Source organism: Eschrichtius robustus, chromosome 1 (assembly GCF_028021215.1).
Source record: "Eschrichtius robustus isolate mEscRob2 chromosome 1, mEscRob2.pri, whole genome shotgun sequence".
Classification (NCBI taxonomy): Eukaryota; Metazoa; Chordata; class Mammalia; order Artiodactyla; family Eschrichtiidae; genus Eschrichtius; species Eschrichtius robustus.
The window spans coordinates 91418154-91435900 of record NC_090824.1 but is presented as its reverse complement, the minus strand read 5'-3'; the positions used below and the strand labels follow the sequence as shown (position 1 = coordinate 91435900).

At 35.7% G+C, this 17747-nt stretch overlaps 1 protein-coding gene across 4 annotated transcripts in view; it reads right to left on the bottom strand.

The window, feature by feature from the left end:
• Positions 1-9221: 9221 nt before the first annotated feature.
• The window catches only part of GOLM2 (golgi membrane protein 2), a 101798-nt gene continuing 93272 nt past the window's right edge, over positions 9222-17747 (bottom strand). For 2 of the 4 annotated variants that reach the window (XM_068550697.1, XM_068550699.1), the window contains exons 9-10: positions 16828-16995; positions 9222-10534 (exon numbers count right to left, since the gene is read on the bottom strand). In XM_068550697.1, the coding sequence (XP_068406798.1) occupies positions 10464-10534; positions 16828-16995 (239 nt within the window). In that variant the 3' untranslated portion in view covers positions 9222-10463. The remainder of the gene's footprint in view (positions 10535-16827; positions 16996-17747) is intronic. The other 2 variants (XM_068550700.1, XM_068550701.1) reach the window with 1 other exon arrangement.

Here is a 17747-nt window from a genome sequence, read left to right as displayed (position 1 = left end):
GAGGGCGCCCTCGCCCCGGGGGCGGGGCTTAGAAACGCCTAGCGCAACCTGGCGGCTAGGGTTTACTAACCCGGCCTCGCCAGGTGGGTGGAGCCGAGTGGGACCGGGTGGTACTAACGGCTTGGCGCGCAGGAGGAGGTAGTGTGTAGACAGTGCTGCCAGAGGCCAGGTTAAGACGAATCTTTCGTCTTTCCTGGGATCCTGGTGGCCCCTGAAGATCCTCTTTCCACCTCGCTACCTAGAGGGCATAGCAGTTGCTCGTGGGTCATAGAGACCCACGCCACGCGTGTCGGCGGTGGTGCGGCTAAGTCAGATCATTCAGATAAATGGGTTCCTACCTGCAGGCCTGGTCGAAGGGCTGCCAACCTCACGAGGTGAAAATGTATCAATCCGGAGCGTCCAGTCCTACCTGAATGGCAGAAAACCAAGCGTAGTGATTGGAAGAGCATTATCTGTCTACTAAAACTCCGGACCACTCTCGTTATTCAATCAAGAAATATTTATTGTAAAACCATAATGGGTTAGGACCATACTACATGCAAGGGATATAACAGTGAACAAGGCAGCAGACACAGACACTGCCTTCCCAGAGTCCACAGTTTATTGAAGAAGACAGACAAGTAAACAGGATTTAAATACCGTGTGATAAGATGACTACAAAAAGGAGTTCTTGACAGGCCTTTGTACGAGGACAGGAGGTCTGGAAAGGCTTTCATGAGATGACATCTAAGTGAGACAGGAAGAGTTGATGTTACAAAAGAAGAGTGTCTAGGTAAAGGAAACAACAGATGGAAAAGTCCAAATATGAGATTGCGTTGAGCATTTGGGGAAGTTGTTCTGTGCATCGGGGATGGAGAAGTTGAGGGGAAGACAGTGGAGAGAGATGAGGCTGAGAGGTAGGCAGAGAACCTTGTGAATCCGGTTGTTTCTGTTTCAAAGTGTGGAGCAGGTGGGTTGTCTTCTGAAAGCCTTATATTCTAGAGATCCTGTCTGTCAGAGCTCAGAATTCATTTGGATCCTAAATCTTCCTGCTACAAGAATGCTCTGAATGTGACATTTATTGAGAGCCCGTGGTATACAGCATGCAGAACTGGCAACAGTCCACAAAATAATAGGTTACTGTAAAACTAATTGAAAATCAACAGATAATTACTAATTATCCAGTATGTATTATGGAAAGCAATAGAATATAAAGTAAACAATTACCCCAATTGATTACTAAAATAATTATTAAATCAAGTTGAAATTGGAAATATTTCTGAAGAAAAAATTCAAGTAGTAATTGTTTCAAACCTTCATTCCTAAAACTTAAGTAAAATATGCTATTTACAAAGCGCATTTATATGCATTTTGATTCTTCCAACAACTCTGAGAGATAGGTAGGTGATATTAGTCCCCCCATTCTTTAGTTGAAGACACTGAAAATTTTTTTTAAAGGGAAAAACGGATACCTTACCCAAAGACAAGTGCAGTCAGCTAGTAAGAAATACAATCAGGATTTAAGTCCTCCTCCTGCTCATTACATCACGTCCTACTGTGTCCTATGACAGTGTTGCTATTGTTAGATGTTAAGTTTAGAAAGGTTACTGGTAGTAAGCCTAAATGCTTTTGCAATTTATTTAACATTTTAACACCGTTTACATCCAGCGGTCACTTTCTGCTAGCCTTTTTTTCTGCAGCATCTAAAGATCAAATGAGATTATTTATGGTGTTTTCCTTTCCCCTTAAATGGTAGTTGTTAATGTCATTAAGCTTCAATAACAACCCTGTCCGAGATTTTAGAATAAAATAAAGGTTTAAAAATATGGACTTTAAAAAAAGTGTGAAGTATATTTAGATGCAAAGCATTAACCATAGGAAAAAAAATAATGCAAAAAACTAGTGGCATGTATCTGTTTTTTGGTTTTTTTAAATAAATTTATTTATTTATTTTTGGCTGCGTTGGGTCTTCGTTGCTGCGCGTGGGCTTTTCTCTAGTTGTGGCGAGCGGGGGCTACTCTTTGTTGCAGTGTGCAGGCTTCTCATTGCAGTGGCTTCTCTTGTTGCGGAGCACAGGCTCTAGGCACACGGGCTTCAGTAGTTGTGGCTCGTGGGCTCTAGAGCACAGGCTCAGTAGTTGTGGTGCGTGGGCTTAGTTGCTCCACGGCATGTGGGTTCTTCCCGGACCAGGGCTCGAACCTGTGTCCCCTGCATTGGCAAGCGGATTCCCAACCACTGTGCCACCAGGAAAGCCCCTGTTTTTTTTTAAATTTAATTTAATTTATTTTTTTATACAGCAGGTTCTTGTTAGTCATCCATTTTATACACATCAGTGTATACATGTCAATCCCAATCTCTCAATTCATCCCACCCCACCCCCCACTTTCCCCCCTTGGTGTCCATATGTTTGTTCTCTACATCTGTGTCTCTATTTCTCCCTTGCAAACCAGTTCATCTGTACCATTTTTCTAGATTCCACATATATGTGTTAATATACGATATTTGTTTTTCTCTTTCTGACTTACTTCACTCTGTATGACAGTCTCTAGGTCCATCCATGTCTCTACAAATGACCCAATTTTGTTCCTTTTTATGGCTGAGTAATATTCCATTGTATATATGTACCACAACTTCTTTATCCATTCGTCTGTCGATGGGCATTTAGGTTGCTTCCATGACCTGGCTATTGTAAACAGTGCTGCAATGAACATTGGGGTGCATGTGTCTTTTTGAATTATGGTTTTCTCTGGGTATTTGCCCAGTAGTGCGATTGCTGTGTCATATGGTAATTCTATTTTTAGCTTTTTAAGGAACCTCCATACTGTTCTCCATAGTGGCTGTATCAATTTACATTCCCACTAACAGTGCAAGAGGGTTCCACACCCTCTCCAGCACTTGTTGTTTGTAGATTTTCTGATGATGCCCATTCTAACTGGTGTGAGATGATACCTCATTGTAGTTTTGATTTGCATTTCTCTAATAATTAGTGATGTTGAGCAGCTTTTCACGTGCCTCTTGGCCATCTGTATGTCTTCTTTGGGTGTGTATCTGTTTAAACTGTTCAAAACTATGCTATATGAAAACATTAAAAATAATCCTATTTATTATATAATCACTAAGTAATGTAATACAAGTATCTTGAATCTTCAACAGTCTTTCAGTAGATCCCTTATTCCAGAATATATGGAATATATATTTACCTTTTACCTGATATATAAGGCATGTGCACTTCAGAATCCATTCTAATTAATTCTATCTCTACGAGTTATATGTTTTTTTTTGTTTTTTTTGTTTTTATTTTATTTATTTATTTATTTATTTATTTATGGCTGTGTTGGGTGTTCGTTTCTGTGCAGGGGTTTCTCTAGTTGCGGCAAGCGGGGGCCACTCTTCATCGCAGTGCGCGGGCCTCTCACTATCGCGGCCTCTCTTATTGCGGAGCACAGGCTCCAGATGCGCAGGCTCAGCAATTGTGGCTCACGGGCTTAGTCGCTCCGCGGCATGTGGGATCTTCCCAGACCAGGGCTCGAACCCGTGTCCCCTGCATTGGCAGGCAGATTCTCAACCACTGCACCACCAGGGAAGCCCTATATGTTTTTTTATCACTCTTATGGCAACTCACTAAGAAAGTAATATTTATAATAAATATTAAAACATCAGAGCTGTCATCTAGCTCCAATTTTGCAATCACTTGATGGCAATGACCATCTAAAACATAACATGGTCAAAACTAAATTTAATTTTCTCTCAAACCTGTTTCTCTCTCAGTATTCTCCAATTTACAGAATACAGTTTTTCTTTCTTATGTCTAACATCCAATCCATTGTAAATGCAATAATCTAAACCTTTGAAATATATCCTGAATCTAAACACTTTTCATCACCTCAGCTACCTCCCTAGTTCAAGAACCATCACCGCTCACCTGGAATACTGTAACATCGCTCACCTGTAACAGTCTTTAAAGTCTTCCTGCTTCATTCTTTAACCTCCTTCAATCTTTCCAACACAGTAGTCAGAGTGATCATTTTAAAAGTCTTTATAAATTTTCCATCACCCTTAAAATAAAATCTAACGTCTTTACTATGACATGCAAAACCATTAGCTGACTCTTGGCTACCTCACTGACCACATTCGCTACTTCTTGCTCTTTGTACTCCAGTCATATTAGCCAACTAACTGTTCTTTGAAAAAGTGTATTCTTGCATAAAGGGCTTTGTATCTGTTGTTTCCTCTGCCTCTAATTCTCTTCCCCCAGACCTGTGCTATTCAATAGCCACTAACCACATGTGGCTACTGAGCACTTGAAATGTGGCTAGGGTGGCGGAGGAAGTTAATTTTTAATTTTACTTAATTTTAATTAAATTTCAAAATTAATACTTGAGTGACTGCTTAACAGTGTTTACATTTAGGGTGATGAACAAGTTCTGGAACTAGATAGTGGTGATGGCTGCACAACACAGTGAATTTACTTAATGCCACTGAATTGTACATTTTAAATGTAAATGTGCAACAGTAAATTTTATGTGTTTTTTACTACAAGGAGCTGAAAACTTAGGTCCACACAAAACCTGCACACAAATGTTTACAGTAGCTTTATTCATAATCGCCAAAACTTGGAGCAACCAAGATGTCCTTCAGTAGGTGACTGGGTAAAAAAACGGTGGTACATCCATACTATGGAATATTATTCAGCTAAAAAGAAATGAGCTATCAAGCCATGAAAGGACATGGACGAATCTTAAATGCATATTACTAAGTGAAAGAAGCCAATCTGAAAAGGCTATATACTGTATGACTCCAATTATATATACTATATGACTCCAATTATATGACTTTATGGAAAACTCAAAACTTTGGAGACAGTAAAAAGATAAGTGGTTTCCAGGGGTTTAGGGGTAAGGGAGGAGGAATAAGTGGAACATAAGGGATTTTTAGGGCAGTGAAACGATGATGATACTATAATGATGGATACATGTCATTATACATTTGTCCAAATCCATAGAATGTTCAAGTGTTAATCCTAACATAAACTAAGGACTTTGGCTGATAATGATGTGTCAGTGTTGGTTTATGAATTGTAACAATTTTACACTGGTGCAGGATGTTTGGTGGGGAAAGCTGTGTGTGTGTGTGTGCGTGTGTGTGTGTGTGTGCACGCGCGCAGGAATAGGGTATGTGGTGACTTTGCTTTCTATTCCATTTTGCTGTCAAGCTAAAACTGCCCTAAAAAGTAAAGTCTATTTTAAGTATGCTTGGAACCTGAGTATGTAAATATACTTATTCAACTATAAGTTTAATGAACTCTAAATACCAAATATTTTCAGTGGCAATTTAGTGTCCAAAATGAGATGTACTGTAAGTACAAAATATACACTAGATTTCAGATTTAGTACAAAAGAAAGAATGTAAAATATCTCAGTAGTATTTTCTATTGATTACATGTTGAAATGGTAATATTTTTGGTTAAATATCAGAATTTCACCTGCTTTTTAAAGGTGGCTACTAGAAAATTTTAAATTACATAGGTGACTTGCATTATTTCTATTAAGTAGTTTTGCACAGGTTATTCAAATGGCTTGTTCTCACACCACCTCTTCAGAAAGGCCCTCCCTGATTATCCTATCTAAAATAGCACTCTTCCATCACTATTTATTCAGATCTATTTTTCTCATAGCATGTATCACTATGAGTATAGAAAATAATTATCTATCTCTCCCTTTGGCATATAAGCTCCATGAAGGCAGTGACTTTGTCAGTGCTGTATCCCCAAGTACTCAGAACAGTTCTCTACTTAATAAATAATTGAAAACATGATCCATGTTCTTTCATGATGGACTCTTTAGGCTTATGCGTTAGGGAATGGAGTGGACAGCATCTTGAGTACTTAATATTTGAAGAGTGAATCCCAAATCCACATTTCGGGGTCTCTCAGCATTTCAGCCCTCCATTTCCAAACACTTACAGAACAACTACATTTGTATTTCTTTAAGTTCATTCTATTGCCATCTCCAATCTGCTATTAAACCCATCCAATGAATTTTTCATTTCAGTTATAGTACTTTGCAGTTCTAGAATTCCCATTAAGGTCGGGGAACTCCTGTAAGCCAAGCAGCCAAAAAAAAAAAAAAAAAAAAATAAACACACACACACACACAATAGAATTCCCATTACATTTTTTGTAACTTTTGTTTCTGTGCTGAGATTATCTGTTCACTCATATTTTAATTTAATCTTTGAACATAGTTTTAATACCAAGGCCATCTCAATTTTTCTAAATATGGATCACAATTTCTTGTGTCTTTGTACTTCTAGTAGTTTCCCATTGAATACCAGATATTGTGTATATCTTGTAGAAATTCTGAATTGTGTTATCTTCTTCTGAAAAGTGATGATTCTTGTTTTAGCAGGTACTTCAGTTACTGAGTGGTCACCTTAAACTAGCGTAGGCTTGGTTTTTTGTTTTTTTTGTGTGTGTGTAGGCTTGGTTTTATGCTGTTAGTTCATATCTGTGGAAAGCCCAAGGAGTTTCATAAGTTCTAACTTGGCAGGACTCAAATCTCCATACTCTGTCTCTCATGTCAATGGTGTCGGAGCATGTTAGGGCAGTCTACAGTAGGTCTTACTCTAGGGCATGGTCTTTACTCCTAAGGTGCAACCTTTCTAGTGTTTCAACTGGATGCTACAGTTGTTAAGGAGATTTCCATCTTGGTAGGCCCAGACACCCAATGTCCCTTAGCACTGTTTTTATGCCAACACTGCTTGACCTCTGGTATCTGTTCCATTCTCAAGTTTGTCGCAACTGCTATTCGGTACGCATCAGGTGGTTTTGCTATGGTTATATACAGCCTGTCCTCAGCCATGGACTTATGGGGACCCCTATATGGATTTCTGGGGCCACCTCTCTGAATTGCTTCCTTCTCTTAATGCCCCATCCCGTAATTTCCAATATTTCAGCTGCTCCCCACTGTGATCTCTATCTTCCTGGCTTAGCACTCCAGCCTCTTTACACCAGAGAAAGCAGGGTGATTGTGGGGATCAACTGCTTAAGTTTCCCTTATCTCAGAAATTTCAGTTTTGTGCTACCTGAAAACAGTTGCTTCATATATCTTGTTCAGTTTTATAGTTGCTCCTAATCCAGGAGGGCTAGGTAAGTTACTAAATCATAGCCAGAAGCAGAAGTCTCCCTTCCCTCAGATTTTCTGAAGTGGAACTAAGGAAAGAGGAGCAGCCCCCCTCAGGTGGTAAAACTAGGAAAACATGACCTGCTAGAAATCTTGGTTAGAGCTTTGAGCAGGGGAGCTGGTCTGAGAGAATGAAGAACAAGTAGAGGGAAGCAGAAATGGGAGTTGGTGAAACAAGTTGGCAGCATTCAAGTCCTTGTTTCAATTGTCCTTAAGTCCAGGAGACACCTGCCCTATATGCAGTTTGCTTACATGGACCATTAAATTCCCCCCCTTTTTTTTTGGGATAGTTGGTTTAATTTTCATTTGGAACCCTTAGCGAGGAGAATCTTTTAAAAGGAACTAGATGTAGTCTAATTAGAACTGAATGTTGATGGCCCACATGTGATGTTAAGACTCAGTAACCTAAACTTTGGAAATGTATTCGTGTCACACTGTTAAAACCATACGGTAAGACATGTGAAAGAACGGAAGTTTCCAAGGTCAGCCATTATGGGAAGTGACTACCTCCCTCATGTTTTTTTTTTTTTTTTTAACATTCTCTGCCCTCATATTCTAGCAAATTTTGTTGTTACAGGATGATACAAATGAGAAGTCAAAAAGTCACACAATCTTATTTTTTTAAACAAAGGGATATGTTTGAGAAATGACTTTGAAGTCATACTTACATATTCCCTGGAACCATCTTCCCATGTATATTTTATATTCTGCATATTCTCTTTATGGGTCAGTAACAACCTAAACTTATGAGGTTCTCCCTAATCTTACCCCTTCCATACCTCTTTAGCCTCATTTCTCTTCTCCTTGCTCATGATACCCTAGCCTCACAAGTGCAATGTTTCAGTTATGTGAAAACCTGATTATTTGGAACTTTATAGACCTTGGAACCTTGGAACTTTATTTATAATAGCACTTATCACTATTTAAAATTATCTGATTCATGTATTTACCTGTATATTGTCTGACTGCTCCCACTTGAATGTAAGCTCCATGAGAACAGAAACCTCGTCTACCTTATTTACTACAGTATTCTTACTACCTAGAACAACGCTGGGCACATAGGAAGCACTAAAAATTGGTTGAATAAACTAGCATTACAGTAAACAGTGCTAGTGTAAAAATTTCTGCCATTCTAGTTTAGCTTAGCTTAAAATGAATTCTAAATTTACTCAAATTTTAGTGTTAAAATCTAACTATTTGCATCACATGAGTGTGATGTGTGTATATGTATCAGAATCAGCAAAATAGTAAAACAAGTTTAATTTTTAATTTATTAGAACCCAGTAAGTGATGGTTTTAAAAGCAGAGTTTTCATCAAATTAACACTTAATTCAGGGCAAAAATACATTTAAAAAACGTAAATCTTAAGGCAGAAGTAAAACGTTATAAAACTAGCATGTCTAATACAGACTGTAGAATGTCAGAACTTTAAGAGATTCACATAGTATTTTATAGCACTAAAATGTTAATACAGTCAAAAATATTATCAATTGATCCAAGATTTCTCAGTTTATAAAATGTCTAGACTGCTAATTGAAGAAATTTTGCTGTGTAAGTAATAGCTACCATATAACCAAGTGACTGTTTTTATGACAAAGGAACTAAGGCAGGAAATTTCATGGTTTTCATTTGTAAAGATTTTACAGTATTAAATATAAAGTATTACTAGGAATTTGTTTTAGATTCATCTTCCCACCCTAACTTCCAAAAGGTGTACATCAATTCCCTTTAACTCCACTTAAAAAAATTCTGTGAACTATCATACCTATTCATTATAGGCCTGACTCTACTCACAGCAAAACCATGAATTACTAACTCTGATGTGGCAGAAAAAACAATTTTAGTAAATCACTACATCTTTTCTGGGTTGCTAAATAATTTTAAACTGAAGTCTAAGAATTTTTGCACCTCCAATAAGTGAACAACCTTCTTTTTTTTTTTTTTTAATCTCTGTAAGTTTGAATTTTGACTAGAACCTGAGTACAGGGGGGAAAAAAAGCATCTCATGTTCATGTGCAATTAACAGTAGCCCTTCTGAAACACAGAGTTAACAAGCTTAAATTTCTCATGATCAAAACCTTTTATTTGGGGGGAGGGGGATAAGATTTAAAAGTTCTTTCAATCAGAAAACAAGGATTAGCTAGCTTACACGTTCTACTGAAGAGTGTCAAAAAAGACAAATGCATTTAAAATAATTTTGTAAGTCTAGCAAATACGAGGTTTATGGGTTCTTAACTAACATATTAAGTAAATACAAAGGTTCTTCATCTTTATTACAAACTTTTAAGCTATTTTAATAAAATGGCTGTAGATCTCACTGTACTTCTACTTATCTGTGCATTAATACAAATCTGTTAAAATTGCTTATTTAATACTTCTGAAAAAGTCTAGTCAAATAAGATCACTAAAACTACCAGAGACGCTTTGAAATACTGATTGCAAATTCATTTCAAGGTTGATTTAGCCTCTTTCAGAATCTGGCATTTAAATCATTAATATCTTCACCAACTTTAACTCTGAAAATATAAAAATTTTAGCCAGTAACGGTTAAACAGTACTGGTATTACCTGAAAAAATAAAAATTGAAAATACATCATCAATCATGCATTTCACAATTTCATGAACTAAGTAAGGTATAACTCATAAATACTGTTATGCCTTTGCAGGTTATCTCAGCTTCCATCAGGCCTCAGCTGAAAGCTTATCTGCCAAAATACATCATTACTCATGTGAAATAAAAAGAGTAGGGAAGTGATTTTGCACATTGCTGCCCAGTGTTTGGCTTCCAGGTTCCCCTCTCTTTCATGCAACTATTCTAGGTATGATTCCTTGAACAGCATGAGATGAGGGGTGGATAGAACAGAACACCTGTTAACAAGCTAACAAGCATATATTAGTGTATAAAACGTTTTCCAGTTGAATAATTGTTCTCATTGTGGTTATGCTATGTGCAACATATAAACTGTACAATCATTTTTCCTGTTTGTCTATTTGTGGAAAGAATTAGGCTCAATAAAATGTAAAATATACATTAGTTTGCTTTAAATGCAAAGATTACAGTTTTGCTTACTTTGCTTTTGGCTCAACTGTAACATAACCCCAAAGTCTCTGCTTTAATAATACAATATGAAAAGTTCACATATGTACATGGGTACATTCTTTCATTTAAAATTTTCCTTAAATCTATCTCAATGTACCTTTACAACTGATACAACTGATCTTTACAACAAAAGTCAAAATCGACAAAGTAGAAATGATTCCATTTTACAGCACTTTAGGTTTTCTGAAGTTTTCCTTTACGGCTTAAAGGGCATCATTGAAACGTTGCTTTCCATAGTCTGCAGGATCCATTTGAAGTTCTTGTTCTTCATCATCTGTAAGGAAAATAATCAGGTATCAAGAATATTATTTTTAAATCACTTACAGAAATCCAATCAAATAATCTCTCTCTCTTTTTTTTTTCCTTCAGCCTTAATGTAGTTCTCTACTCGTTATCTTACACCTTCTGTAAATGCTGTTCTGTTTCTTAGTTCCTTGGCAAATGAGTGAAAAGTCTGTAACTGTTTTGGAAAATCACTTAATTTTAACAAATCTTTTGATGATAGAGAAAAAAGAAAGAAGGGAAGGAAGAAAAGAAGAAAAGTGGGGGGGGGGAGAGAGAGAAAGGAAAGAAGAAAGAAAGGAAGAAGGGAAAAGAAAAGAAAGAGGATGAAAGAAACAAGTAGGGCTAGATAGTTAGCAAAGCTTTAGAATTCCACAAGCACTGAGGAATTGATCCTTTTATGTAAATATATTATTTCTATATAGATGAAAGTTAGTCCTTTAAATTAAAGCTTTGGTAGAAATCGTTCTTTATACATTTTCATGCCTTTAAAAACCAAACATTTTTCTAATAGTAAAAGTAATCCATAGTCATCAAGTAAAAATTAGAAAATAAAAGAAAAATAAAAGTTACTCATGATCCCCAAATTTAGCGTTTTAGTGAATTTCTTTGCTATTCTGCAAATAGCTTACCAGCAACTTCCTAAATGGAGTATGTTAAAAAAGAACCTTTTCTTTACCGAAAAGAAAAAAACTATCACACAATATTATTAGACACTAACATCCTCAAAGTCACTTTGAGTAGCTATGCTAAACGACTCCATATAGTGCTTCAGAGTTCGACTTATTTGGCTATTGACAGGTTTTTCTGGGTCCTTCTTGGCTATCACCTGTCACTTCACTACTCTCAGCTTAACTACCAACAACAATTCTTCTCTTCCTTTCTAATTTTATAGTTATTTCTATCTTCAAGTTTTGAAATAAGACTGCTCAGAGTATTAAAATTAGTATTTTAATTAGAGCTTAAGAGGCTCCCTTTTTAGTACATGGTTTTTAATGACATCTTTTGGCTCCTCCACAGCCTTAAAAATAACTTTTGTTACTTTCTGGTTCACAGTTACAATTACCCAATAGGTTAGTTTTTGATAGATTGAAGTATTACTATCATAACTGTCTGGGTATATATTTTAAAGAGGGGTTGGATTCCAAATTCATATGTATACTATAGCTATCTCCAATCTATTCTTTTAGGTTTGATAGGTTTTCCACTCTCAGCTTCTCTAGTATATTCTATGGTAACATTTTGTTCAAGAAAGATGCCATGTGGTGTATGTACTCTGTACGTATATTTGTATGTACCATGTAGTGTATGTACTATGTATTAACTTTCCATAATGACGTGTTCTTATTTCTTCTTTACATTTAGTTATTAGAAATGCCAAACAAACCAACTTTCTCTCACCTTTCAATAACTTTCCTGTTAAATTTATAGAAATTCTCTTTTAGAATTGCATGCAATCATTCTTCATATTCTAGCAAATTGATCTCATATTTTTAACACTGTAATTCAATAGCAATGATAACCCCAAACCTTTAGGTGCAAAGGCTGAAATTACATCCATAATCACATTTGTATTTCGAAAATATACTAATCATTCTCTTATCAAAGAACTCTTCATACTTTAAAAAATTATCTTGGTTTTAAAAAGGAAAATAACCACTGGCACCTCTCCAGAAAGCTCTCCTTAGGACCCATGTTATGGGACCTCACCATATGGTTATAAACACATCTTTTAGGACTTTAGTAATTAAATGAAGACAATCACCATGGAGCAGTGGGAAAAGCTACTATATAAAGGAGAATTTCTAGAAATTTAACAGGAAAGTTATTCAAAGGAAAAAATGATGTTACTTTTTGAGATTTTTAAATAAATAATTGTAAAGAGAAAATAAGATAACAGCAAAGGTCTAGGAACAGAAAAACAGAACCCTAGTCCTGGCTCAGGCACTTACCAAACATGATCTAGTTCCTGAATCTCTTTAGACTTCTAATTACCTTCTCGGTAGACTAGGGTAACAACTATTTTTCCAACTTCAAAGTAAATTAATGCATAGGAAGGCAGTCTTTACTTCCAAAGTCCTCTATAAATATAAGGAGGAGTTTGTTGGTTTTATTAATTTATGCTCTTTAGCAAAGTTTTAATATGGTGCCTTCACATTGCTTTTTCATAATTTCATAGGACTTCTGATTGCCTTTTTCTTACATTGAGCTATCATTTACATTAACTAGAGTCCACTTTCAGTGTAGCTATTCTAAACAGAATTCAAGTTTCTACCAACAACCTCTTTGCATTTATCTATGACAAAATTACCTAACCAAATCTGATATACAATAACAGTGACTAAATATAATTATATGGACTAATATTTTATTTCATTTTACAAAGAAGCAAAATCTGTAAATAACTCATCAACATAAAGTGACTATTAAATATAAAGATATTTATAATTTATCAAATAATTTCTAAATTCCCTCTTAAGTCAAGAAAGGACCACCTCCATAAAGCAAGCTCTACCAAGCAAGAATGCCTTGGGGAAATAAGGCAGTGAGCCTCCATTAAAATGTACAAATTAATCCACAGGCCAAAGTGCAACTGTCCTCTAAAGCAGGCAACCCAGGGAAAAAACTCTATACTTGCTTTTATTTTTTAAAAAATTATTTCATTCAACACTTAACACAGTGCTTACAGTGTGAAAGATCCTGTTCTAAGTGCTGAATAAATATTTAAATCATATAATCCACATAACAATTATTGAGTTAGGTAACTATATTTATCCCTATTTTACAGATGAGGATTTCAAGGCATAGAGGTATAGGTAATTCACAAAGTCACAGAGCTAGTAAGTGGTGGAGCTAGGATTAAAATCTAGGCAGTCTGGCTCCAGAATCCAAGCACTTAGGCACTATGCTAAACTTCCTTCCATAGGTGTACTTAGTAATGTGCATTTCATATTCTATTAAACAAACTTGGAACTTCTATGGGATTAAAGATAAGAGTAAAGGGAATTTGTAAACATCCATATCCTTTTTATAATAAAGAATGAATTAAAAGATATATCTATCAGATGTGTAGTGTTTCCAGAGTTAATCTTTTAGTTAACCTTTTCATTGGATCACTAGCAGAAGTCAGGGAAAAAATGTTTACACCAATGTAAATAAAATAATATTTCTTTTAGGATGCTTCAGGAAACCAGGAATTAAAAATCAAAATAAACCAGGATTGTAAACACAGGAAAAACAGGGCTTCACTTAATTCTACAGAAAACACTCTGCAGGCAGTACTGACCCAAATGATCAATATGCACAAACAGGCATCAGAGATAAAGCTGGAATTCTTTAGCTCCCTATTGGCAGAGATACTGTCAAAGCCTCCATTTCATAATCCAGAATTTCGGAGACCAAAGTCAGTGTCTTTAGCTGAAGCTAGAACCTCAGTCCTGTAGTTGGAATGCCTAATACAAGGGACCCAACAGCTTGAGAAAAAACAAAACAAAAAAACACAACTGCTTCTAATACCAGGGAGAGCAGAGCAGAGCCCCTACTGGTAGAAACATTAAAGTGCTTCTGAAGTGCATGCTTCAATTTTTGAAATCTCTGGCTGCAGAGTTTCAATGGGAGCATAAAGTTTCCACTTTTCTTTCTAGGGTTTGGGGGAAGATGTTATTTTAGGCGTGCTGAAATATGAAACACATTTGTCCCTAATACTTGTGTTACAGTGAATCCACTACGAATGTGACCACAAAATTTTAGAACTAAGAAGGACAATCTATGTATTCTAGTTCAACACCCTTACATTACAGATGAAGAAATGGTGGCCCAGAGAGTATAAGTGACTAGAAAAGCAATACACAGCTGGTCTCCTAATTCTAAGGCTAATGGTTTTTTCCACTCTACTGCCTGCTTTGGCTGCAAGTGCAAACTGACCTAGGAACCCAACCAGTATTTTTACACTGAAGCTATGAAGAAATGCTTTTAAATACTCTAACTTAATAATAAACATTTGGAATACATATTGTTGATAAACTAGGGAAGAACCATAATTCTCCCTCCCCACTTTTTAGACAGTTAATACTATACCTAAAGAATCTCTGAAAACATGTTTAAAATTATTTGGTATTAAATATCCAAGTCTCCAAAAAAAAAAAAAAATCCAAGTCTCCAGTATTCCTTTTTAGTCAGTTCACCCAAACTTCTCTCTCTGTATTTGCTGGAGCAGATGTTCTTACATCTTTCTGTTCCCTATGATAAAGGAGTCCCTTGGTAGCTGCACTATCCTTCTGCTGCTATCATCTAGTGAACCTCAAAATGGGATAAAAAAATGTTAAATGGCAACCTCCAGCTCAAGTAAGATTCACTTGCAAATGAGGAAACCCCCAAATGTAACCATCCCCTCCCTACATCATTGAGAATATCATCTTAGGTCATTTCCTTATATTCCTTAGAATCAATGGATTTATTCTCTTGTGAAAGGAAAAGGAGGGGTTGCATGAGGGTACTGGGGACCTAAAGTAGAAAGTGGCAATGAGAACTAGGGGTGGGAGAGGGAGAAGAGCATAGGAAAGAGAGAGAGAAGGCACTGAAGATAAATGTATCTATTATGGATAAAAATCATAAAAATATCAAACGAGAATTTTGTGATAAAAGTCATCAACATTAAGATAGCCAAAATATAAGAAATAATTTTCAATATCACTGAAATTAATTGTTCTAATAAAAACCTCAAAATTATCCAATGAGATGATAGAAGTTTCTATGAAAGAAAAACAGAGAATGTTTAAAGTGTAAACCAAGCAAGATTATAAGACCAGAAGTTAATGGGTTATTAACCTAGTCACAAGAATAAAAACTCAATGAGAAAGGCATAAAATGATCAGTTAACAGTATTTATCGAGGGCCCTAGGTATGCTAAGGACTACTGCGGGGGTGGGGGCTGAATATGAAGGTAGGAAAGGATACAAACAAAATAGAAGGCAAAATAAATGAAAATTCCTGCCCTCCAAGAGCTTACAATCTAATTGGTGATACGATATGCATGCATGAAAAAGCCTTAAAACTAAGTTATAAATAATTGCAAATAAATATAATCCAAACAAATTACAAAAGCAATGAGAAAGAAATGGTAAGATTTATGAAAAATGGATGAGATTGTAGAAAAACGGATGAGTACAACTTTTTCATTGATACCAAAAAGTGTTTGAGAATTTCTCATTAACATATCCATATATAACTCCTAGCATTTATTAATCTCTTTCTAATCCAATAACCATTCTTCCAAAACTAGAATGTGCTAACAAAATAATGCCTAGGTGGAAGTCAGAGTCTCTAGTTTTCCTTTTTCTATTAACTATGTAGTATTCTAGGACAACTATATTTTCTTCTGAGTTTTACAGAAACAATTCTTGTCAGGAACCTAAATAAAATTTAATTACTTTAAAAAGAGTTAAGGAAGAAATCAAGACAGGTTACATTGAAAAATATTTCATGCAATGTATTATAAAATTGAATACTTCACACATTAAGTTCATAATCAATTTTTATAGAAAAGAGAAAAAGCTCCATAAATGCTACTAAATGATATAAGCAGGCAGAAAACAGGCCTAAGAACTTGCAATAAAGCAACATACTCTGATATGCATGCGTGGGTAGGGGTGCATGCACACAAGTAGATTCTGAACTTTCACTAAGTTAAAAGTTCAGAAGGAACACAGTTAACAAGGAAAATATGTTGAATCTGTGTATTAAACACAAAACAGACAAATCTTCACAAACTGATTGTTTAGTATAAATTTTAAGCCTCTCAGAACAAATTTCAAAAACAGCCTTCCTATGCTGAATCATTAGTGAAATAATCTTATCTTCAGTGTGGACAAGACCATTCCCTTTGTGGCTGTCTGGTTAATATCTGTACTTAGAATGATGAAATGCTTTCAGATGAGAAATTGGAAAAGATTTTTTTCTGGGAGTATTTGCCTTAGGTAAAGTCTAGAGCCATTTTAAACAATTTAATTCTAAAATTTCTGAAGAGTCTGAATTTCAAATTGTAACTATAAACACTAATACATATCACATAATAAATAAAAATGAAAAAAATTAAAATGATTTATTTAAAGGTCTACAAATACCACTATCATAAAATTGTTTTCAAAATAAAATTGAAAAACTGCACAGAACCTCTCTGTATTAAGACTGTACTGCTATTAAGTGGGGAAAATTCTACACAAATTCAACCAAAAAACTTAGAGGTGGGTTTCACGGTCACAGCATGGAGGCCAGGCCCACGCTCACCTTGGACGTCTTCCTCTCCACCATCACCATCTTCTTCCTCATTGTAAGCCAGCTCAGCCTGCTTGTCTGCCTCATACTCACCTACGTTACCATCATCCCCATTATAATCCGCCAGTTTAGAGCCATGCTGCGGATCAACAGGGGATTCATTCTCATCAAAGAATCGGCCTGTGAAGTAGGTAGAGGATTAATTCAAGAGTGAAGAGAGAAGAAAAGAAGGGACCTATACTGGAGGTAGACCAGAAAGTAGACAAGTGAAACCTGGCAATTTTCAGGATACTGGTTATAAAAAAAAGATACACTTTCTGAAGGTTATCCAAGATAAAAGGAAATAAGAATGAAGACAGAAAATAATTTTATTTAAGAATTTCTCTTTTGTGTTAATTCCAGTACTTGCTGCTTAAGGTTTGAATGTTTTCTTAAAGAAAAGGGCACAATTTTCAGAATTGTTTTCCTAATAACCAACAACTTCTCTGATAGAAGTATTTGTCTAATTTAACACTTTAGGAGAAGAATAAATAATTTTATTACTAGATACAATACATATTTGAAATCTGTAGTCATTTACTGCTTTGTGAAATATCACTTTCCACGAATAATTTTGATAACTTTTCTTATCAGCATAAATGAGTACCGTGTAGGCTAGTTTCCTTTTGGAAAATAAGACAAACTAACATACTGGAGGGCTACTTTAAGTTTCTTCACTAACAGTGATTCACTATAGTCATGGATTACCAAGGAGGGATGGCAAAGAGAGTAAACTATCAGAATCCCTAGTGGTATGTGTTTTGAAAAACATCCCAAGTAATTCTGATTTATTCTTTCTCATTTCCTGAACCATATTTCTAAAAGTCAATGACAGAGGAAGCTTAAGAAAGTTGACCGACATGAGGCTGTTATATTATACACATTCATAGCAA